A 24,703-nucleotide genomic window follows, 5' to 3' on the forward strand; every position below is an offset into this window, starting at 1 on the left:
AAGCATCTTTTATTTTATCAATAATTCTTTAGATTTTTCAATCTCGTTTTAGACAATTATCCAAGTTCACACCAGGAATCCGCGCGAAAGAAAAAACATCGTTTGCTCGGCAAATACAGTTCACATTCATAATAGATGCGTGCAAATGTAAGCGCGCAACACAAATTTTATCGCACTTGTATATTGTCTCCGTACTAAACAAACATTTTCTATTGTACGATAATTTTAGCTGTCACAACTTATGTTATTCAGAAAAATCAAGTCTTTGTATCGCATGCGCATCGGGAAAATAGCTCGTTCACTTTGTTCATTCAAAGTCGCTCGCAAAAAATTCGTATGACGGGGAAGGAAAAAACTCGTCCATTATTTTTATTATCATAGTTATAGTTTTTTTATGTGTGCCCAGATGTCAGATGAAAAACGTTACTCTTCTCTCTTTTTTCCTTAAAAATCATTTTGTCACTTAAAATTACTTCTTCGAAATCAATGCTTATTCGGTTTTTCAATTCTCACTTTAATTTCCAATTATACAAACTTGTTTTTTAAATCATTTAGATCCTTAAAAATTGAATAGCAGTTAGGTCCTTGACATACATTCATTTCGGGAACGAAGTTGTATTTTTTTAAGTCTATCATGAAAAAATGTACTTGTGGTCAAGAAGTTTATAAAATACGTTTTCATTTAGAAAAAATACACTACTAATTCTCTATTCTTTTCATTAATGAAGAGTCGTTCATACTTTGCTGAATCTCTTTCCTAAAGCTGATAAGTACTTATAGATCGTTCTTGCTTACACATTTAAATTTGCTAATTGTTTCATCGAATTTATTGAACCAGCCACTTTTATAAAATACGATTAATTCCACCTGAAGAAAAACAATTTATTTTAAACCCTTCTTCCTTATATCTGATTTTTTTCTTTTGATTCTACGCATCTTATACTTTCGTGTGAAACTTATATTTATTAATTCCGCTGACAAATAAACAGGATCATTAGTTTTCATAAAATCTATAATATTTACAAGTATAGAAAAGAGTACTGTATTTATAAAAGAACTTAAAGAACATACACTTGTCACTCGGTCTAAAGAACCGTAGATTAGACATTTTCTGTTGGAGACAAAAAGACAGTATATGATTAAAATACAAATTTCAACTTTCTTTCATTCTATGCAGATGAGTTTTTGGTGCAATCGCGCTTGCGATGAAAGTATGAACGCATATGCCCTGGTTCACATATTATGCAATCGCTTTTTTTAATGAATATATGTTATAAATTTAAGTTTTTGTGACACGTAGAAGCTCTTCTTTTGTTAAAAATTATAATTATTATGCATACATTAATTCGAATAAACTTTCTTGCTGATTATTTCTTTGTTCAAAGCAATGAACGTTCTTCTCAATATTTAGACTTTAAGAGGCACACTTTAAAAACGATTATTTAAATGATGCAGAAAAAATAATAAATATGAAATTATACAATCTTGAATCATCTATTTTGTTTTATCACTTTGCACAGCCATCGAATTGTTATTAGAAAGTATATTCCTTCCATTTTGCAGTGCTGTATTGTTGAAATCAACGAACTAACTAATTTTGAAGTGAATAAAAAATTATTTAATATAGCGAAGGCCCCATAAAATTAACTTTTTGCTTATTTTTGTTCATACATCGATTCTTGTACATAATTAGAACAATAAATTATTACTTACAAGTGAAATTCTGAACATAGAGTGCGTACGTTAGGACGCGCGTAGAATTTAAATATCTAGCATATATTCTATTTAAATTGATATTTGTATACTATTGGTTTATTACCTCAATATTGTTTAGTATAAATTTATTCATTATTAGTTTAATGAAATTAAAAATGTTTTAAACTAATGCTTGAAAAAATATTACAAATTATTTAACAAACTCTAGTTAGACCATTAAAACTAATTACTTTTTTGTTCATAAAATTGAAAAATAATAAAATTGTATTGATAAATTTTGTAAATGTATCCTACCAGGTCATGTCATATGAGATCACTTGCATACGCTACCTAATATATTTATAAAAAACGATGTTTTTTTCATTTCGTACAATTTTGGCTTTAGTATAATTTGATTAATCGGCAGTCGTTTCTAGTGGGTATCATAATAAAATAAATGAAGAGAACTCGATCGATTAAAAGCGATCTTCGCTGTTCACATTTCGTTTTCTAAATCAAATTAGCAAACTAAAAATGTACTTACTATCGGCAATACAAATATTTGTGTAAGTACATTTTATTAAGATTCTGAAATTGAATTTGCATAAAAATATTACATATAAAGCGCAGGAAAATCTAGCATACAATACTATACAAGAAAAAACGAAGAAAAATGATAGATCAAGAAATGATTCCTTTCTGTTAATAAATCGATCTGTTAATGCAAATGAACTTTTGATCTAAAATATAGGAGTTACTATATCAAGAAGTATATCGAAAACATACTTATTGTTATATAAAACTTTCGAAAATTTTGAAAGAATATTTGTTTATTGATTATAAATCAAATCAAGTGATTTGTTTCATTCCTAATTGATGCACAAACGGCTTGAATAATGTTCTTTCAAAAATATGTGTGTTTTCAATATAATAATATATCCGATTTGAGTACTATATTTCTCGCTTTCTGCAGACATAAGAATAATATAATATGGTATTTAGTTGTGTTTTTTTCTTGGGTTTTCAACAATCTTTAAAGTCAAAGTATAAACATGTTGTATGTTCCATAACAATTAACACTTAAAAACTACCAGTTTTAACAATTACTACTATTACCAAAGAGATATTCAGTAATTTTTCACATTAAGTAATGTTTAAAACTGACAAAAGATTCGAATATTCGAGACTACCAACTTCTTTTGATATACAAGAACAATTTTAAATTTTATCATACATTTAAAAAATAACATTTTTGTCAATTTGTTAAAGGTATCCTCAAGCCAAGCTTAAATTACATATGCAATAATAAGTTTTAGAATAAAACAAGGTACATGTAAATTTCTTCAGATCGTTTTCTTTGCTGATAAGTTCAAAATTTTTCTTGCTAATATAAGTGTTTGCTAGTCTCATATAATTATTATATTATTCAAATCACAAAGCATCAAAGAAACCAAACAGCTACATATAGATTTAACGAAGATTTCATCAACTGTTTCAATTTGCGTCTAAAACCATAAAATGGAGTTGAATGTTGAGTTATCTTAAAGCAACATTTAACACTCGTCGACAGAACGTTTCTTCTTTTCAAAAATATCATCATCGCCTATCTTCCAGTTGTTGGTAGGAGCAGCTGCCTCTTGGTCGGGTTGCTTGGCCTTGTTATTATCGGAAACGAGGAGCAGAGGTAGACCACCCATCAACATACACGTGCCCATGAACAAGAAACACACATCGTAACTGCCCGTCATGTCACGCATGAATCCTGAAAAGTAAGGAGACCCTCTTGTTAGTAATCAGGTATTTACTACGGCTAGTGTTAAAACAAAGTTTTAAGCTACCGTGAATTTCATGACTTGATTTAATGTATTGTTTCAAGGATTCGAAAAAAGCATGTATTTTTGAAAGAAAATTAATAGATGTAATTATTATTTTTATTTTTTTTCTGTGCCATTCATAAACACAAGAATTAAATAAGTAATTTTTTATGATAAACAACGCTATTTTATAATAAATTAGGTAATCAATGACCTAAATAGCGTATTTAATCAATGAAGGCGAACGAAAACATGTAAACAAGCTCAAGCTAACAACAAAAGTATATGAAAAGCAGTTAAGGAAAATCAATCATGTCGTTATCAAATATTGAAAGAAAACATTGGAAAAAAAATTAAGTTAAGCTTGTTTTCTACGCTTCTTTCTTTACATTCTTAGCATAAATTGTTTACGTATAGCTTTCTAAGTAAATAAAAAGAAAACGAATTTTGTGTCTCGATCAAATCAAATGTGTGAGCTGAGAAGTAAAGAAATTCCCCAAGTGTGCCGACTCACGTTCAGTCTTATTAATTGACGACGACGACGTCTTGCAAAAGCGTGACGCTACAAACGTTTGCAATTTTATTTGTTTATGACATCAATTTATCAGAAATACGTAAATAACCGGTAAAATCTTTTGGATCGATACAGTGGCTACTTTAGCAAAAACTTTCAAAAAGGAAAAGTAATTATGAAAAATCATCGTTTTCACATGCTTGATCTATTCTAATTTGAGAGTGACGTGTAATTTATATGCTAATCATATTAATTCAACCGATTGATTTTCATTAATCTTATTCCATTTGAAAATGTAAAGCACCGATTAGAGCCGATTGAAACGCAAAGTAATTAAAGTCTTACTGCCTTGAACTCTAACTAGTGCCTTGCGGATATTTATACGGTATCACGTCAAGCGATTGCAGCGAATCGATAGGCAAAAACCGCAAGTATATAGGACCGATGTGCACGGAAATGATTCTAATCGAATTCTCGTTGCGAATTGATAGACTTTGGGCCAACAAAATATTACTATTTTACGTTAGATTTGTCTTTTTTTCTTACTGTAAGGTGCCATAGCGTTTTGCTCGTTCGCAGTTATTAATAACTTACACGGAGTACTTTGTCACTCTTTACATCTTTTTAATTCAACAATATTTTGCGCTAATCAAACTTTGAATTTGATCTTACTACGACATTTTATTTCCTGAGTAAAGATACACAATGCGCTGAAGTGTATAAAAAATATCGTTAGTTATTTATAACAACCCATATAAGAACGAGAACGGCTTTGTCCAAGAACAAAAAGCAATCGATAAACTCGAGGGACGACGAAAATAAAATTCAATGTCAACACGTCCAAGTACGCCTGGAAAAAAGGCGAAATTTACGCACACGCGTAGAAGAATGGCCTTTTATTCTTATCGTTATTTTGTCTAACGTTCGATGAATATACACGCACGTGCGCTCGATCGTACGTATTCAGGAGAGAACCTTGCTGAGTGCCGCAATTGGCGCGCCTTCGACATTCTTTGGGTAAATAACTTTTTGGATATAAAGAGCAATAACTTTGACTTTGGAGTTCTTACGTATGGCTTCAATAAACCACAAACGCATTTTTGTTATTTTGTATTTGTATCGAAAGTTATCTGTACTTTTTTTAACATAAATATACAATAGTAAAATTTTATGAATTCGTTATTTTATATTTTCAGACTTAAACTGAAGCACTACGTACCTCCTAACAAACTAGTTCCGGTACTAACGCGAAGTATGACGATCATTCAAATTTAATTAAAATTAGCATGGGTTGTATTTCATTGCAAATGTGCAAAATTGTCATGACTGTAACATGATCGTGCAAATAATGGACAAATTTAACTGAGCGACAGCCCGCGTTAAAGCGTATAATGCTCTTTTATAATGTATCTTTTACAATCTAACGGTAATTTTGGCAGGCAAACTCTGACATCTATTTATAAAATACTGCGTGTATAGATACTTTGAGTCGGTAGCCTGTCTAACTGCTAATTTTGAATTATGCTTTTAAAATATACATTTCAAATTTATTCTATCATCAAGTTTAGTGAAATAAATAATTTTTAATGTTTAAAAATGATATTTTTGATAACGTAAGATTTGGTCTAATAATTTTTAACAAAGTTTAATTTAAAAACAGTAAAAAATTGATACTAAGGAAAAAAATATATCTAGAAAAGAGTAGGTAATCATTACGCAATCCGGTTGACCTATAGGTAAATTTGACCTAAGGAGAAAAGTTGCGTCATAATTAAGCATGCCCTTATAAAATATTTATTTATGATGGAGAATTGTTCTTAGAAGGTAGTTGACGTGTAGGATATGTGCAAGTATGGTCCAAGTATGGAAGAATAAACGGGTTTGGATGATAAAGGGGAAAATATAACGACATAAATTTATATCTCGGAAAAAAGATACATTAACATTAGATACCCGGCTGAGAAGGATATTTCATATTTTTGTCAGTGCAATATGTTACCATAGTAATTAATAGGCGAAGTCGACTTGACAGACTAATTTTAATACGTGCTAATTTAATTTTCTGGTCGTTAACTTACCCCTGATTTACAACAAGTTATTTTTGAAATGCTAATGAAGACTGATCGAAGTATATATTTATGATAATCGATGATTAAATAATTGTTGCAATTAAGTGTATTTCGTGTTTTATTATTATTACGCTAAAAAATTTAAATTAGTCTACAAAAAGACATATATTTACCAGCTAACGGTGGAATGGTGATAGCACCGATACTCTGGAACATTCTAACAAGTCCGTAACTAGATGATATCTTGTCAGTACCATACTGGTCAGCTAGCAGTACTGGAACCAAAAGAAACCAGCTGCCGAGGCAAAGACCGTAAATGCTTACGGAACAAGCAAGAACGTAGAATGATTGTGCTAGAGGAATCATTAACACTGCTATGCCGGCTCCAACGATACTAAAAAGAAACATTTGATTAAACTCATATTTCTTTAAGAAAAATATATCATACAAGTTGTATGCTCAAGATTGCACGGTGAAGCGTGCAGAGTCCCGACATTTTTTTATTTGAACTTTCAAGTAATTGAAATTAAGCTTCGATGCATAGTATTTGAAAAGAATATAAAAAAACTAGAAGTCCAAATTTACCTGCTGATATAACATTTCCTCCTGTCAAAAAGCTGCAAGTCAGACAGATATCCCAAACCGAGTCTACCGCACAGATCCAACACAGCGGAAATGGCCACAAGGTATCCAGCCTCGGGTTTGGTGTAACCACTCGCGTGTACATAGGCAGGCAGATAGTAAAGCATGTACGGGCTACCAGTGGACATGAGGGTAACAGAAAGACACATGAGAATGAAGTGTGGCTCTTGAAGTAAAGTCAAGTCGATGTATCGGTTGATTATGCGCTGTGACAATGATTCCTTTGATGCTGATTGCTCGGCTGTCAGACTACTATGGTGCCGTTGTTGCATCGCTGCCTCTGAATCTACCCGAGGTACATCCCCTATACTGTCTCGTGCATTTGGACACACTGCTAAGGCTGATGCTCGCAAAGATCTATGGAAAAAATTCAATTTGAGTTTATCGTTTTAATGAATTCTATTATTGGAATGATTTTTATTTTCTACTTTTAAAGTTTTTTATGGTAACGTTTCATATATTTTACTAGGTATTTCCTCGGCTATATCAATCTTTAGTTAAATCTAACTTATACACAATTAAATTAACTTACACACAATTGCGTTGATCAAATTATGAATACAAAATTTCAAAGATTGCGCAAGAATGTAAATTTCTACATTATGATGTCATTGGGTAAGCAATAATTGTGTTTGATAACGCGGTGAAACCTAATAACAATAATTTACTTGAAACTTTTGTCAACGAACAAAAATGAAGAAAACAAACTTATATGAAGGACAGAACATTTGTCTCCTCCACAAAGAAAAGTTTTATTAGGCGAAGAATAATGGGTTTCATTGATTTAACAAAAGTCGTCCCTTTAATGTCGTGACAACTGCGGCGGTGAGCTAAATCGATATATAGTGCCGTTACGTAGGCTTGACCTTTGAGACGAGCGGCTCTTGTAGAAGCAAGTCGAATCCGTTGACAAGTCTTCAACGCTATGTAGTATACTCGAGCTGCGTATCTTCGAGATTGGCTTCATCCTCAGTGACTCGCCCATTATGTCCTTCTCCTCCTCGCTGTCAGTCAATCCTACTGCTGGCTCTGCAATTGAAGTTTATAAAACGCGCTATTATACAAGATTGCTGCGGGGAAATTTCATTGAAGTTTTTATGCTCGCAGGTCGATTATCGCATTGACTATCACAAGTTGTATTGTCAATGAAGTCAAACCAATATGAGAAACTTTATGCAGAGATATAATTATGATTAACGTATCTTATTTTATCAACTATAAGCAATTTCATTTTTTTTTTCACAATGAAATTAATCGTAAAAGATGGAAGATTAAGTTACCGAACTACTTCAAATTGCAAATATCTCCGTAGCCACAATACGATAATATCGATTAATAAAAAAATCACTGACCATTAGCATGGTTATTCTGATGAAACATCTGGTTGACCATGTTGTTCTTGGCGGTGGTATCATTAGCGGCGAAAAGCATTTCCAGTTTTTGCCTTTTGATCTCAGCTTCAGGAGTTTCGCGTTCGACAATTACTGTTCCTGGTTCTTTCCTCTCGTCTTCGGCTACATCCTCATTCTCGTAATTCTTCTCTAGTGGACGGTAAAGACTGGCACTAACGCAGACGTGTAGCATGCAGCCGCCAAGGATTAGTAGGGTACCGTGAAAACCAAAATGTACTACGAGAAATTCAATCAATAGTGGGAAGACAAAGCTGCCAGCTGCAGTCCCCGACACACAGATCCCGTTTGCCAAGGCGCGGTGCGTGTCAAAGTATTGCGAAACGAGGATTATCCCTGGTGTTGTTGATAAACCTCCTCCTATACCTGTTCAATATATTTTTTACATGTACTCCTATTTTGTAAGATTTTTTGCTACCTATTAATATGTACAATAGATGCAATCGATGGATTATTGACTAAAGTACCCACAGTTCACGCGTCAATTTTTATTTTTTTATTTTGTATACAATTTTTTTGTTGCTTACCAGTTAGAACTCCGAAAGTGAATAGAAGGTGAATCAGATTGGTGGCAAAATAACTGAGCATGAGACCGAGTGAACAAAACAATCCCCCAAAAAATACTACAGCTCGACAACTGTACTTTTGACTTAGCATACTTGTTATTGGAGCTGCAATAAAATTTTTTTTATTATTATCGCAAAATAGATATTTTGCATTGGGTGATGCATGATTTGTAAAAATGATTGAAGACTCAACCCTATAATTATAACGTTAAACATTACTCGAGTATAACTACTATATAAGTTTTTTTATGGTCTACGGTTATAAATAACTTTGGAATAAAGAGAGTAGGAAGGAGACAAACGCAGTTCTCCAAAAAAACACGGTTGCAGCAAGTCAGGTAAATAAGGTCCTTGGTTTCTAGGCTAAAGCTGAAGCTAATAGATTGCTAGCACATTAAGCGTAAATATCTATATTCCTTGTTATTATTGCGGACGACAATGCGACAGGTAGTAGACAGTCATAACTGGTGGATACTCCAAACCTGTCCATCAGTACGCTGACTCATAGAAAGTAGCCGAAAATTCTCCATATTTTTTTTTATCGTCGTAATTTTCTTTTTCCTCCTGGTGCTACTATAGGAAAATCGATTGACGCCTAGCCGCAAGTAATATACACAAGGTGTTAAGCGTCTCTGCCAACTCTCCGAGCCATGCTTTTAGTTGTACGATTAGATTTATATATATGTTGTAAGCATGTGAAAGAATATATTATAGAAAAATTTGATTTGCAGCGCTATGAGAAATTTTTAATTTACTTAATGTTGCATTGCACTTGGTAGTATGCCTTACTAGTTAGTTTTAATATTGACATTTATAAACGACGCGCGACTTCAATTTATGATTATTTGAGGCTTTATACACTTCACGCGATGAATGATAGTCTTCGTTTATGCGTTCTTAATACTTATCAATAATAAATTATGCACTTCATGAGATAATTAATGGTATCCATTATAAAATTATACAATTTGCCAGTCTATAGAGCAAATATTTTGTAATCAATGAAAGTGGAAAATTAATGCTTTAAAATAGAAAATTTCTTTGAAGTTCAATTAATTTGGAAAATTTGAAATTTCGGAAATATAAAAAATGCATTAAGTAGCCGGAAAATCAGCTGCTGTAAATTGCCCGTGGGTAATTAATGGCATTTAAAAAAATGAATATTGTGGTCTCCAAAATCATAATGTTTATATCTATGTTACTTACAAATATAACTTATTTGAAGAAAATCGGTGATTATAAAGAAATTTTTTATGAGTTAGTAAAGAATATTGATGTAAGGTATGAACAGAGAAAAGGCAAATACGGCAGACTATGGTCAAGCAACTATCGGTCATTTCAGCTAATTGAAAAATATTTAGATATGATGGACAAGAAAAGTCTTTGTAGAAGGTACAACTAGATAAAAGAGCAGGTATGGCCATAAAGAAGGCCTAAGCGGTTACCGGCTATCGAGGTATTATTGTTCAATAAGTGAAAGGGCAGATATGGTCATAAAGAAAGATCAAGTGGTTACCGACTATAAAGTTATTCTAATTGAATAAATGAAAGGCAGATACAGCATAATATGATCAAGCGAGTGCCGGCTATTTAATCAATTCGGTCAATTATTAGGCTATTCAGGAGCGTAAGGATAGTTCTAGTACAAAGTGCGAATAGATAAAAGTGCAGGTATGACCATAAAGAAAACTAAGCGTTTACCAGTTATTGTTGTTGAATAGATAAAAAGGTAGATGTGGCCGAATATGATCTAGCGATTGTAGGCTATTTCGGCTAATTATAAGGTTATTCAGGTGGGCGAGAATAGTTCTAGTAAAAGGTGTTAATAGATGGAAAAGCAGATACGGCATAATATGGTCAAGGGATTGTCGGTTAATTAGGCTAAATATAAGGCCATTCAGGTGCACAAGAATATTTCTAGGTGAAGGTGTCAATAGATGAAAATGCAGGTATGGCCATAAAGAAAGATAAAGGAGTACCGGTTATAAAGTTATTATTGTTGAATAGATGAAAAAGCAGATGTGGCCGATTATGGTCTAGCGATTGTCGACTATTGGGCTAATTATAAGGTTATTCAGGTGCGCAAGAATAGTTCTAGTAAAAGGTGTTAATAGATGGAAAAGCAGATACGGCATAATATGGTCAAGGGATTGTCGGTTAATTAGGCTAAATATAAGGCCATTCAGGTGCGCAAGAAAATTCCTAGTAGAAGGTGTCAATAGATGAAAATGCAGGTATGGCCATAAAGAAAGATAAAATAGTACCGGTTATAAAGTTATTATTGTTGAATAGATGAAAAAGCAGATGTGGCCGATTATGGTCTAGCGATTGTCGACTATTGGGCTAATTATAAGGATTTTTAGGTGTACAAGAATATTCCTATTAGAAGGTGTGAATAGATGGAATGGCAAATACGGCATAATATGGTCAAGGGATTGTCGGCTATTTGGGCTAATTGTAAGGCTATTCAGGTGCGCAAGAATATTCCTAGTAGAAGGTGTCAATAGATGAAAATGCAGGTATGGCCATAAAGAAAGATAAAGGAGTACCGGTTATAAAGTTATTATTGTTGAATAGATGAAAAAGCAGATGTGGCCGATTATGGTCTAGCGATTGTCGACTATTGGGCTAATTATAAGGTTATTCAGGTGCGCAAGAATAGTTCTAGTAAAAGGTGTTAATAGATGGAAAAGCAGATACGGCATAATATGGTCAAGGGATTGTCGGTTAATTAGGCTAAATATAAGGCCATTCAGGTGCACAAGAATATTTCTAGGTGAAGGTGTCAATAGATGAAAATGCAGGTATGGCCATAAAGAAAGATAAAGGAGTACCGGTTATAAAGTTATTATTGTTGAATAGATGAAAAGGCAGATGTGGCCGATTATGGTCTAGCGATTGTCGACTATTGGGCTAATTATAAGGATTTTTAGGTGTACAAGAATATTCCTAGTAGAAGGTGTGAATAGATGGAATGGCAAATACGGCATAATATGGTCAAGGGATTGTCGGCTATTTGGGCTAATTGTAAGGCTATTCAGGTGCGCAAGAATATTCCTAGTAGAAGGTGTTAATAGATGAAGGTGCAGGTATGGCCATAAAGAAGGCTAAGCGGTTACCAGCTATCGAAGTATTGTTTATCGAATAGATGAAGTGGCAGCCAGGCCATAAAGAAGGATGAAGGAGTACTAGCTATAAAGTTATTGTTGTTGAATAGATGGAAATACAGACACGAATCAAGCGATATAATATGATCAAGCGATTGCCAGCTTTTTAAGTTAGTAGTGTTGGCGATTGTGTCCGCGTTCTTCGACACTGTGTTGTCTTGCGCTGCGTGCAGGTGCCATCATTGCCACGCGAATGTTCTGCTGCGCTACACGCCCCTTACGCTACGTGTGTGCTGTGGGTGAGTGTGAGTGCCTAGCGCCTCCACTACATCGCTGTCAAACGTCCGTTGCGTGCGTAAACCTGTGTGTGCCTCTTTGTGACAGCGACTCGGCGACCCAGCGTCTACAACAATGGCTAACGAAATCCGTTTGGGTTAACGTCGGATTATCGCGATATCCTCTGAGATATTTTCGTTTCAGGGCACTCAAAATTGCGGCAACCCAGCTCACCTTGACCGTTAGGGCAGCATAGTGCGGGCCGTGCCCGTGACGCCGACACGGTGCTGCTCTAGGAGGTTTTCGCATCAGGTTTGAATCAAAATTTATTTACTACACTTTTTTCTCTTTATTTTGCATAAATTATGTTGGTTGGAGGGGAGGGGGGGGAGAGCTCTGGGAGGTCTCGTTTCCTGTGATTAGCTTTTTCCAGCAGATACATTAGGTATGTTTGTCATCAATTCAGACCCATACTAGTGCTCAATTTTTATGGAAAATTAATTGTGTCAATAAAAATTGACACTAAACTGTCTACTTTTTCTTAATTTATTTGTGTATTCATCCATCATTGATAAATAAAAAAATAGGAAAATATATATGATGACGTTTAGGAGTAGTTCATTTTCAGTTTTAACTGCAATATTACACAAATCATTTGTGCAATATTTCACCGCTGTTTTGTGGAATGTTTCTATAAAAATTGCCAAAGCATTTTTATGTAATATGTGGAGCAATGTTTCTGCAAGTTTTGTGCAAGGTTTAATCGAAACATTTCAATGAGAATTTTATAATAAGTTTTCGAAAAATTCATGCGATTTTTTTTTCTAAAATTATTTTTTAATTATTTCGGGGAATGATTTGTGGGAATATTGTCACAATATTTATGGAATATTTTTACACAATACAACAGAAAAACGTTCCTGATAGTTTATGCTAATACTTCGCAAAATATTTTTATTGACATTCCAAAAATCTTTCACAAAATAATTCTTGCTATTTTTTTTGAATGTTTATGCAAAGTTTCCATATAATGTTTCAAAACTTGACATGGAATATTTCAATGAAATATTTTTGCAATACGTTAGGTATATTACATGAAACATTTTAATGGAACATTCATAATTTATTTCACGAACATTTCTACAACATTTTTGCAAGGTATGTGAAATATTTTAGTGAATTTTTCAATGTAATATTTCATATCACGTGGAAAAGTGCTGTGCAGTGCGAGAAAACTACTGTGACGAAAATTATTTACATTAGACCAAAAAGATTACCACGAGGAATCCAAATTAACGAAAACATTAAGTCATACCTGATGTATGTGTAGGCAATAAATAGCAATGTTTTCAAAATATGAGAGGAACCCAAACAAACATAGATTCAACCGTCACCGGCCAATAACAATCAGCTAGAAACTACGATGATGCAATTTAACTGATAAACAGAATGGATACTATTAATATGGTTATAATACTCATAAATAAGATAAATGAAGGCAGAAATTAAAATAGCTGTTCAGAATGTAAACGAATTAGATAAAAAAAATAACCTTTCTAAGAAACAATAATTTAATATACCGCAATATTTTATATGTAACACAAATCACCCTGATAATTCAGTATACGGTGGAAAAGCATGTATTATTACAAATAATATTAAATATTACGTAAACGGATCTAACAAATACGTCTATCAACAAGCTACTATCGTTACTGTTGAAGATAAAAACGTTCCATTGATACTTTCTGCCATATACTACCAGTTTATGAACGTCATATTACGCAGTCTGATGATACTTCATTTTTGTTCTACGTAATCGATATAAACTTCCTGCCTGTTTCTAGTTCTTAATATACTTCGTCTATTATTATTATCTCCATCCGCACATCTGAATATCGTTAGTTTTGCAGTTTTTATTACCGGTATTGTGTAAAATAACGGATAGATTGAGTTTGTTGTACATGGAGTATTTTCGTGTGTATATTGACTGTGATACGTACAGAGGACTAAAATAGTCCACTGCGGAGAATGAACTTTCTCCCAATGAACTGTGAATAACACCAACAATATTTGCTTGTGAGTTCCAAAGACCAGTTGTGGTGCTAATACTAACGAACGAATTCATACTATCGTTATTAAATTTCGTAATAATTTTTTATTAAATGATTATTTGCTGAGCTGGATTTATCCATTTGTAGAGAAGTAAAATCCCGACTGGAAGTAAGAAATATCAACTCCTTATTTAAACGAACCAGAGAGCTTTCTCAGTGTAGAATGACATTTAAATTCTTTGCTTCCAGCTTTACAATCAATACAATTAATGGTATAGGCGCACGAAGCTTTCTATAGGTACATATACATACAACTTACGTTCAGCTCAATACGAAAGTGTGTAGCGATTGTATTCGCTCGTGACGATATTTATCGTCGCACATTTTTCGCGTTAACATGTCGGACACAAAGAAAAGCCTATACTCGTGTTTCCACGAGCTTATCCTAAAAGTGATTTCCCATTCTACGTAGTAGTTTACATTACAGGCATGTTGTCCTTCGATTGATCTTTACATTTGAAAAACTCGAGAGTGGAAAGCGTTTTCGCTTCATTGCTTCCGATGAAAATCCGCCATTGACTATCAAAAGCTCCACTTTCATTTCCTGTCCCTCTCGCTTTTCCCCCCGAAATATATGTCAAGTGCTAATAAGTTACTTTTTTCGTTAAACAGATGCACTTGCGCGTCAATGTTAGTTTCACTATTGGAAAAGAAAATTTGGAAAGTTTATTTCAGTATAAGCAAAAATGCGAATGCCAAGTTTTATGAAGTGCTTTACTAGTGTACAGAAATGACTTTTATTGGCTGCATGCTGCTTCCGTTTAAGTGGCTTTTTATTTACTCGGAAAATCGGATTTTCATCAATGGTTTTTCATGAATGTTGAGAAATAGCTTATGATAAAATTGCACATATCCCGTTTATTTGACGAACCAGAAGTGGTATCTCTTTGATTACTTTAAGATTATATTGAACTGAAATTGAATGAACAGCAAAATTGCATCGAAGCTAGAAAAGATGTCATGTCAATCTAGATCAATAAAATTCTGTTTTCACGGTAAAAAATAATTCTCGCCTATATGGCTTTACTCGTTATACCAATATACTCTGAAAATAAAACGTCAGTTTAAACAATTCGAAGAGCCAGCACACGGTTGCACTAAAGAAGAAATGACTGCGAAACAAGCTTCAACGTAAGTAGTCCTCTCTTGTCGCCAAAGTAGGTACATTGCTGAACTCTAAAAATACAAAATTCAACAAACCACTAAATTTCTCTGACCATCAAGCTTCTGTATACTCTTTCTCCACAAGTCCATTGCGCGCGTCGTGACATATAGACGTGCACCTGGATGGTTGAAGCTTGACCTTGACCTGTCATGGCCAGACACTCACTCACACTGAACAGCTAATGTTAATTTAAGAGGGTGAGATACTCTTCAGTAACTATAGTGGCGACTAATCAGCGCACCACTTTGTTTATCGGTTTCCAAATCAGAGAGGCAAGTCGGAATCACGGACGCGGAACGAGATTCGAGGGAGTATTCTACGGATGGGTGGTACGCCGCCGAGTAATGATTCGTTATAAACTTTATGCAGCGAATATTTAGGTCAAAGTCAAATTGCCAGAGGCTATTATGCTTCAGTTTGCTGCGCTTCTTTATTCTTTTTCAGTTGGAGTGAAATATGGACGAACAGAGCGCTTGATGCAAAATGTTAATTGATCACTTCGGTCAACTAATGGAGGGTGCTAAACTAACTGTAAAATTACCTATGAATTTAGCAGAGCTGAAAATACTATGTGGAACAGGTGGAGAAATCACTATAGACGAAGTCATACTTTGCGCTTTGACCAAAAGAACAAAATAGAACATGACAACTACAAGCATCCGACTGATGACGCCACTCGTGTTGGTTATCGTATACACACCAATAGAAACTTTTTCCGCGAGCCTCGAGGGGGTAAACGAGAAGCGACAAAAGCCATATGTGACATGCAACATTGACAGATTGGATAGCGGCAGTGGCGACGCGCGTTATATCCCGCCTTGGAAAGCGCGCGCGAAGCGAACAATCGCTGCGCAAGAAAAGAATGTAAAGCCGCTGCCAAGGACGCGAAATCGGAGCGCAGTCGAGGGGAAAATAGATCGTCAGATGCGGCCGCTTTCGCGTAGCCTGGCGGAGCGAATGCACTCGACGATAGAGTGCATTTCCACGGACGGCGGAAAGGCAGGACTGCTTTGCGGCGATGTTTCGGCCTGCGACTGACAATCGGAGCCACTTTTTGTCCTCGCACGAGAGTCTACGACAATTGCGTTTGATCCTTGATATACTTACCGAGGGAAGCCGAATGTCGGATCATCGATTTCGTGGAGACGTTTTGACGAGCTTTTGAACAAACTGCTTGTCGAAGTTTTATATAGTTGGAGCACTGCGTGGCTCGTGTATTAACGACTTTTCCCTTCATCTCGGCAGCGATTTCGAGTATACGACGCGTCCAGCCGCGGCGAAGAGATCGATCCTATCGTAGTCGGCCCAACTGCGTATTTTGTTGTGTGCGTGAACATAGCGAGACTCGTGTACAGACGGGCAAGTACGTGTGCGTCGGAAGGATAAAACTAGAATTGCGACGAGTGCTTCAATCGTCGACGGAAAAGAAAAGTTAACGTCGACGGCTTTGATCCATCGAAAATTGCAGCAAGCGGATGCGAACGGAGTACTCCTCTTTTCTTATGTTCGCGCGGAGAGGATAATACAAGCGGAATTAAAACTAATTTTGTCGTGCCACGAACAGTCCTATGTAAATGGCTTCATTAACTTGACTATTATCTCGAGTTGTCGTCGAGCGCGTTCGCTCGAGATGAACGAAATGACAAAAAAAGATCATGATCAACGTCACAGGAGCAATTTAATACTTACCTAGAGCTAAGCACAAGCAGGAAAGTATGGCCGGTATCCAGGAAGCCAACGAAGCCGAAGCATCGGTAAACATTTCCATAACCTCGACGTAAAACACCCCGTAAGATTTGACCAATCCGGCCACCCAGAATTGCACGAAGAAAGCTCCGATGACGATGACCCATCCGTAACCACCATCCAATGGTTCAAGATTGAGCTTTCTTCTCCTTCGCTTGACTTTGCATTTTGCGCCAGTGTCGTCTTGCTTCTTTTTCTTCTGATGATTGGCGCGCTTTTTATTCAACTCGCGTGATTTGGCAATGAGAGGCCGTGCCGTCAATGACGATATCGTCAGCAAGTTATCGTTGTCCTCGTCCTCGAGAGTATCAGGTGGTGACAAGTGAGGTGGCACTACTGGCGTCGATGTCGCTTGTGCTTGCACCACCAGTGAAACTGGCCTGTAAGCAACGGTAACGCGATGCTTTTATTTTCGACTGATCCACACGCCTGCTCCGAAAGTTCTAGGCAGATATCGATAAGCCGCAACAGTGTGGGCAAATGTTTGTTCACGGAGCATTGTCTCTTTTTTAACAGTCAAAGAAAGCTGATGTGCGGAGTTTTCGCGAGTTGAATCAACGTTGCGAGAAGCAGAAGCAAGTCGATAAAGCCCAATTTCAGCCAGACGTGAACTTTCCACGTCATATTAAAGCGTAAAGAAACGTAGCTAAATTTATTTTGTTTTCGAGAGGAAGACGTTCTGACCTGATGGACGAGTTGTTATCGGGATTGCAAGAAACATCGTAAACAGGCGCTGAGTGTATGGAGAAGAGCGAGCCTAAGAGATTGTGATGTTGGTTATTCATATTTTCGTCGTGAGCGTGTTGCGGAGAAGCGGTGGCGGCGACCACGTCCTGGGTCGATGCTGCGACGTTCTGCGACGCTGTACCATTGCCGATGTTGGTCGTTGCATAGTCGAGGGAACGGCCAAGTAGCAGCTCACCGTTGATCTGCTGCTGATGAAGACTCCACTCGCGCGGTAACGACATTTTCGCGATATTATCTGCTGCCTGCTGCTCCTCCGCCTCTTCTGCACCTGCTCGTCGCTGCTACTCGTCGCTGGGCCTCCGTAGCGAGAACCCGGATACATTGGACCGCCTTTTCGTGGGTTTCGCTTCGCTTTGACTTCGGATATTGTTGCCGCGGGTCAACTATTTTCAGTGAAAGAGGCAGCTGATGGGGTAATCTGCTTGGATTTCACTCGTCACGATTGCTGATTCCTTATGGGTTTTCCTTGCGGCTCTTGTCAGTTTAAACAAAGAAATTTCAACAATAATCACGGTCTTGTTTTGACTTCAGACTGCAAATGAGCTTTAAAGCAAGATGGAATCTTAAGGACTGATTGCTGTAGCTTAAAAATATCTACAGTTAAATATGTCACCTTTAATGAATACGAAAATCTGAGATGCCTTACACCCTGACAATAGTTTCGCTACACTGATTTTAATAGCCAGCTTAAGTAGTACATATTTAACCAGCAACAGCACTTTGACCTACTTGAAAACGTTACATTTCCGGCTACATTACATTAAATTAAGCTAGCAGAATGGAAAATGGAATATCGCGCCAGTGTTAACCAGTGACTCATAAATTGAGCGAACCAAAGAAAGAACGGAGCTTACCTATATGGCTACGTAATTCTTAACAGTGCGGTCGACGATCCCTCTAGAACGGGGGATAGTCAACGGGGCGAGGGGAGTGCCAGAGTCCCCCTGTGTTGTTTCCTTGAAACGTCTCCTTTGGTCCGTTCGTTAGCTCTCTGTGGATCAGCCTTTCTTTTTAATGCTGAAACGTAAAACGAGAAGGAATGTAAGCTGATGCAGTTTGCCACGTTAAAGCACACAACTTTATTCGCCTTTGCTTTTTACTAGAGTGAGGGGCCTTCGATACTAATAGCTGGAGATGATATCGAACAGCCGTTAAAGGCTTGTTTCCGACGTTTCCGATATACGTAAATGTCAGCACTTTGGTGAGCGCTTAATGGCACTGCTCTCGCATGCGAATTTAAACGTAATGCGAAGTCTGACGGTATTGCGATTCGAACATCAGTGCTTGTTTCCAACACTGTGACGAAAACCTACGTCGTCGCAGTTGGCTCTTTATCGCGATATTGCATTACTCCCTTGCGCAATTTTCCATCTTGAATTTAAGCTTACGGATGCCTTTTTAAAGTAGACAATAATCAAATTATGAAAATCCGTTGTTAGTCGATGAAAAAATGATTTAACGGAGCTGCATTGATATTGGTAAAATCGATTTCAATATTAAAAACAATTGCAAAATCTGAAGCACGTACTGAAACAACGAGTTGTCGTAGAATATAATACATGCCAAGCTTCCAAAATGTTTGGCATCCGACCGCGCGAGCCAACGCATGCAAAGTCCTTCCAAATCCAACCATTGACACGGTTTCACTAATAGATACATCGATATACATACTTACACATGCTTCACACCTGCCAAAAACGCACTGAAAGTTGCTTCTCTGTGTTAGAGCGTTTTCAACGCCGCGATCAATGTCACCATCCTTGAAACGCATTTTCAATATCAAGGAGAACGACACTCCCCCAATAAGACTATAGCTCTACTTTTTACGCGCTCGTTAAGCTAATTAAGACAATTACATTACGGATTTAGGTGTACTCACGCATTGCCGCGTATGCGTGCGAGCTTTTGTCTTTTTCCAACGTAGTTACAATGCAAGATACCCAATGAAACTGAAAAGTCGTCGACGAATAACCAAATTTATTAGCCCTAGCGAAAATCGAAAATGCCACGGGGCCGTGATCTAAACAGAACTTTGAAAGCATTGCAACCACAAAGGCCAGCAGCGTCGAGCACTTGTACCGACTAACCCAAAAATCCTCGGCAGCAGCCCCCACGCGAGGGCGAACACAACACTCAGCTGACTCGAATGGAACAGCTGGGCATTGCGGTCGCACGGTAAACGGTGAGCTTCCTATGTAAAGCGAACAAGAAAGAAAGGGCGCCTCGTTTGGATTACCTCGTACGGTGCACAGAGGTGAGGTGAGGTTGGTGAAATGTGAATGATGAGCGTGCTGTGTGCCCCGGACTCCACTGCTGCTGCTGCTGCTGCTGCTGCTGCTGCTGCTGCTGCTGCTGCTGGACGCTCTCGCGGACGACGGCGAGGAAGGGAATGGCGCTTGCGCGCGCAAGCTCGCTCTCCTTGTCGCCGTCGCATGCTGCACTGTCGTCGAGCGGAAATTTACCAGATCGATAGCTGAACACCTGGAAGTCGTCCCTTATATAGACTTGTTTTTGCTCGCGATTACTCTACTGGGTCTCTGGTATGACCGGCATATAGGGCTTGTAGTACATAAAGCTTACACTTTCGAATACTCTTGTAATAATCGTAGGAACGATTGCGCAATTTTTATCGAGCGCTAAAGCATTGCATCTTGAAAATATTTTCCAAGAGTCTTTTATATACGAAAATTGCACGATAAATAAATACGAAGCTTTAGAATTCAAAGAAATATCAATGAATTTGATTTCAAAAATTGGATTAACAATATAATAAAAACGAACAAAGAATCTATTTTATTTTTAGGTTCTACGAAATATATGCTTGTTCTTTTGTCGGCAGAATATAATATTTAAAGCTGGATGATTAAAAATTTTATTTATCCAGTTTTTTCTACTTCTTCCCGGAACGATTATTACGTAAGAAACTTCGTAACAACTTCACCTCTATTCGAAGCTTCTTTTAAGCTGACAGATATAGCCAAGATATATAATAAGGGTGATTTTTACTGCAATTCCATTTTCTATGTCAACGTATTTCTACTAATACGATTGAAGAAATCAGAGTTCATGGTTTAATTTTCATTTTTACACTTATTAATCATTTTCTAAGTATCGAATCAAAAGTTTTGATTGTAATGAAAATGTCGAACTTCATTGAATTAAAGTCCATCATTAATGATAATAATAATTGATAGAAATATAGGATCCTCTTATTAACAGAAAGCGTTCAACGCAGCAACTAAAGCATTATTGCACTCTTTGGTGTGATGATCTCATAGCCGCGACCGTGGCGGTGCACTCTCGGAAGACGTGCCTTCTTCGCTGCTCGTTTTTTCCTGCAGTCATTCGCCCGACACGCTTCATTTCCACGCTCGGTTTCTTTCATGTGTCGCATCCAACTGCTTCACTCTGAAGATGACTTTCTTGCTTTTATGGCCTCGCTACCCCCCGTTGATATATAATAGCTCTTGTGGTTTTTCTCTGATGAAATTCTGTTTATTGCTTTCAGTATTTTTCCTTTTAGGTGTTTCTGTACTTCGCTGCTTTTCATCGATTTTATTGGTTGCATTGATGAATTTCGTCCATTGAAGTACTATTGAATAGCCAAGTTGAAAAGCTAACGATAAAATTGAAAAAAAAACTCTTAATTGCACGTACTCTTGAATAAGGATATCAATTCTACGTAATATAACGATAATTTCACCATGTTGTCTATTTTTTGTACGTAGCTAATAAATTATGTATTCAGAATGATACATAATTTTAAGTATTAGACTCTAAATTTAGTATTTTTTCAATAGATCTAATTTTCTGTAATTGTAACGCCCAAAAGAAATTGTGGTTGAAATTTGTTTAGATTTAAGGAATTTCTAATATTTGCACATAATTTACTACAAAAATTAAAAACTTTCTTTAAAAAAATTATTACATTATCGCTTTACTTTATTATCGCTTCGTGTTTTAATTTTAAAAATTTGAATTTTGGCATAATAACATTTTTCTACTTTGCCGGCTAACAAGTCGGTAAACTTGAATGTTGAATAAAAAAACACCGACAACACATATATTAGAGATAAGTGCAAGATTTTTCCAATACAATTATCAACAAGGACACAATTTATTGCAACTGTTAACGTGCAAACATCGTGATATACTTTTCTTTAGATAGTAACCACTATATTTTAATGGTGCGTATTTTTCTAAACACCCAAATGTTTACTAATTGATTGAAAAACAGGTATGCATTTTAAAAAAATCACAAACACACCAATAGATAGACGCTTATTTTATTTATATTCATATCCGCTGTTATTAAATAAATTACTCTATAATATATTAATTAAACAAACAATAAATTATCCTTGTAATGATCTTATTATTTAATGCCTAATTAACGAATAATGCTAGGTAAACTATGGCTGAAAAAATAAAAAATTTAAAAATAAGTCATGCTTGAGTTTTCTTTTGCCACTCATATTTTGTATAGACAAACTTACCAATATATGTGATTTAACGAAGGTCTGCAAATTTAACCTCAAATTTCAAAGTCGGTGTATTTATTATTTAGTTTAGAGGGCAATTACAATAAGCAACTTTGTCACGGTTTGTATGCTTTGGAGTTGGAACTTGCTCTAGAAGATGAGCAATCTGGACATGAAGCCCGAAATTTTGGATCTGATTGACTTACCAATAGGTGTTACGACAGAATGTTGTAGAATGGGTACAATAATTTGCAGCAAATAATACGATTTAATCAAATCAATTGTTGATCTTTGAATTTAATTTGTTTAGAGTTTTTCTTTAGTTTTGTTGTATTTATTTATGTCAGTATATATACATTTATCTTTTGGTTGAATAAGTTGTGTCTTTATGCTGATACTTATGCTGTATTTCAAAAATATCAAATTTTTCAAGAAAAAGATATAATATAATAATTTAGCAAAACGTGTTGAATGAGTGAATGATTTATAATAATAAATGTAACTAATTAATTTATGATTGTAAAGAAACCTCTTCAATTTAGCATGTAACACAATAACCTAATACTTAAACAAGTTATTTTTTTATTTATTTTAATGCATTATAAAATATTTAAAACCAGATTATTTTTAAATCTAGAATCTTTTTTTATACATTTTTCTTTATCAAAATTAACTAACCAACAATAACTCTAAAAAGTATGAAAAAAATAATCTAGTTAATTAAAAATTTTAAAGTGATAAAGTTATGATAAGCTGATGATGATAATGTATTATGTAACAGTACTATTTAATGATATGATTACTAGACAAGTGTTCACATATTTTTTTTTTATTTCAGAGACAAATAAGGATGGCTCACAAATTTGCAAGCAATCTATCTTTTATGTTCCAAGAAGTGCCATCATTGATTGATAGATATCAAGTGGCTAAAGATGCTGGTTTCAAGGCTGTAGAAAGTGGCTTTCCTCTTGGCTTCAGTATGCAACAAGTTGCTCAAGCCAAAGAAGCTGCTGGTATTGAGCAGATATTAATTAATGTTTTTACAGGTATTACAACAAACATTTATTCCAATTTCTTTGTGGATAATTATGTTTATGTTATTATATTGAATGTTTCTTTTGCTTTGAGGTGACACTTCAAAAGGACAACTTGGATTTGCTGCTATTCCAGGAAAAGAAAAAGACTTTAGGGATAGCATTGACCTTACCATTCAATATGCTAAAGCATTAGATTGTAAAAAGTAGGTATCACAATTAAAACTATATTATGTTTTTCAATGAATCTCAATATTCCAGTCAGTTATTTTAATTGTAAATAAAATGAAAGTATTTTAACATAATATTTCTTTTGTATTTAAGGATTCATGTGATGGCTGGTAAAGTTGAAAATTCAACTCCAGAAAATGATATTACTTATGAGAATAATTTGAAATATGCAGTTGAAAAATTTGCTGCAGAAAATATTATTGGCCTTATTGAACCTATCAACAGTATTACTGTACCTAATTATTATTTAAATGATTATAAAAGAGGTATGGAATATATGAACACTAAAAATTTTTAGTAAATGTTTTTTTCATTCAAACAAATTTTTAATTAATGTATGAGTTAAATTTCAGCTATTGATGTAATACAAAAAATTAACAGTCCAAATTTGAAACTTCTCATGGATATTTTCCATGTACAACAAATAACTGGAAAAATAACAAAAACTATTGAAGATTATTTCCCTCATATTGGTAAGATGTCTGTTTTGTTTTATTATTTGTCAGAAAAAAATACTGTTTATGTCTTAATTTTTAGGTCATGTTCAAATTGCACAAGTACCTAGTCGAAATGAACCAGATGTTCTTGGAGAAATAGATTATCGTTACGTTTTTTTGTTATTAGAAAAGCTTACTTATAACGAATACATTGGGCTTGAATATAAGCCTTTAACAACCTCCACTGATGGACTTAAGTGGGTCAAAAACTTTGGGTTTACTCTATAAGATGTACATGAATTTATATATTTTTATAAAAAGATGTAACAAGATAAAGTTGCAACCGAACAATCTAACAACTTATGTGATATATTAAATTGTATATAATATATAATTTTAATAAAAGTTATAAATCATGAAAATTGTAGTTTTTTGCTTGAAATACAAGAATAGTATATTTTTTTATACTTCAAAGTTTAAGAAAACAAAATAAATCTTAACAACTATATTAATATCAACAAGTCGTGTACCGGAAAAATCCAATGCTCATACGCATTTGGAATTAGAGATGAGTTGAAATATATGTTTGGATTTATGTTTTAACATTCGAGATTCGAGCGAACGGGCATAGATAGATGTCAGCGCAGGACCGCAGG

General features: G+C 35.2%; 2 protein-coding genes across 7 annotated transcripts; one reads left to right on the forward strand and one right to left on the reverse strand.

The window, feature by feature from the left end:
• LOC131671591 (monocarboxylate transporter 12) lies at positions 1-20,256 on the reverse strand. Of its 2 annotated transcripts, none has more exons than XM_058948114.1 (10): positions 20,101-20,256; positions 18,719-18,881; positions 17,811-18,338; positions 17,061-17,497; positions 8,671-8,814; positions 8,087-8,509; positions 7,601-7,763; positions 6,678-7,091; positions 6,266-6,486; positions 1-3,457 (listed from the first exon to the last, which is right to left on the reverse strand). In XM_058948114.1, the coding sequence occupies exons 3-10, from the start codon at positions 18,083-18,085 to the stop codon at positions 3,249-3,251; spliced, it is 2,286 nt and encodes a 761-aa protein (XP_058804097.1). In that variant the 5' UTR covers positions 18,086-18,338; positions 18,719-18,881; positions 20,101-20,256; the 3' UTR covers positions 1-3,248. The 2 variants fall into 2 exon arrangements, with proteins under 2 accessions (XP_058804097.1, XP_058804096.1); XM_058948113.1 differs by having other exon boundaries at positions 17,802-18,338.
• LOC131671592 (putative hydroxypyruvate isomerase) lies at positions 12,084-24,463 on the forward strand. 5 transcript variants are annotated; one of them, XM_058948118.1, is made up of 6 exons: positions 12,084-12,404; positions 23,184-23,391; positions 23,474-23,585; positions 23,704-23,876; positions 23,964-24,083; positions 24,148-24,463. In XM_058948118.1, the coding sequence occupies exons 2-6, from the start codon at positions 23,196-23,198 to the stop codon at positions 24,333-24,335; spliced, it is 789 nt and encodes a 262-aa protein (XP_058804101.1). In that variant the 5' UTR covers positions 12,084-12,404; positions 23,184-23,195; the 3' UTR covers positions 24,336-24,463. The 5 variants fall into 5 exon arrangements, with proteins under 5 accessions (XP_058804101.1, XP_058804099.1, XP_058804100.1 ...); XM_058948116.1 differs by lacking the exon at positions 12,084-12,404 and adding an exon at positions 21,916-22,051; XM_058948117.1 differs by lacking the exon at positions 12,084-12,404 and adding an exon at positions 21,942-22,101.
• Positions 24,464-24,703: the final 240 nt, after the last annotated feature.

This window comes from Phymastichus coffea, unplaced genomic scaffold (genome assembly GCF_024137745.1).
Source record: "Phymastichus coffea isolate CEN01 unplaced genomic scaffold, Cenicafe_Pcof_1.1 PCOF00129, whole genome shotgun sequence".
NCBI classification, from domain to species: domain Eukaryota; kingdom Metazoa; phylum Arthropoda; class Insecta; order Hymenoptera; family Eulophidae; genus Phymastichus; species Phymastichus coffea.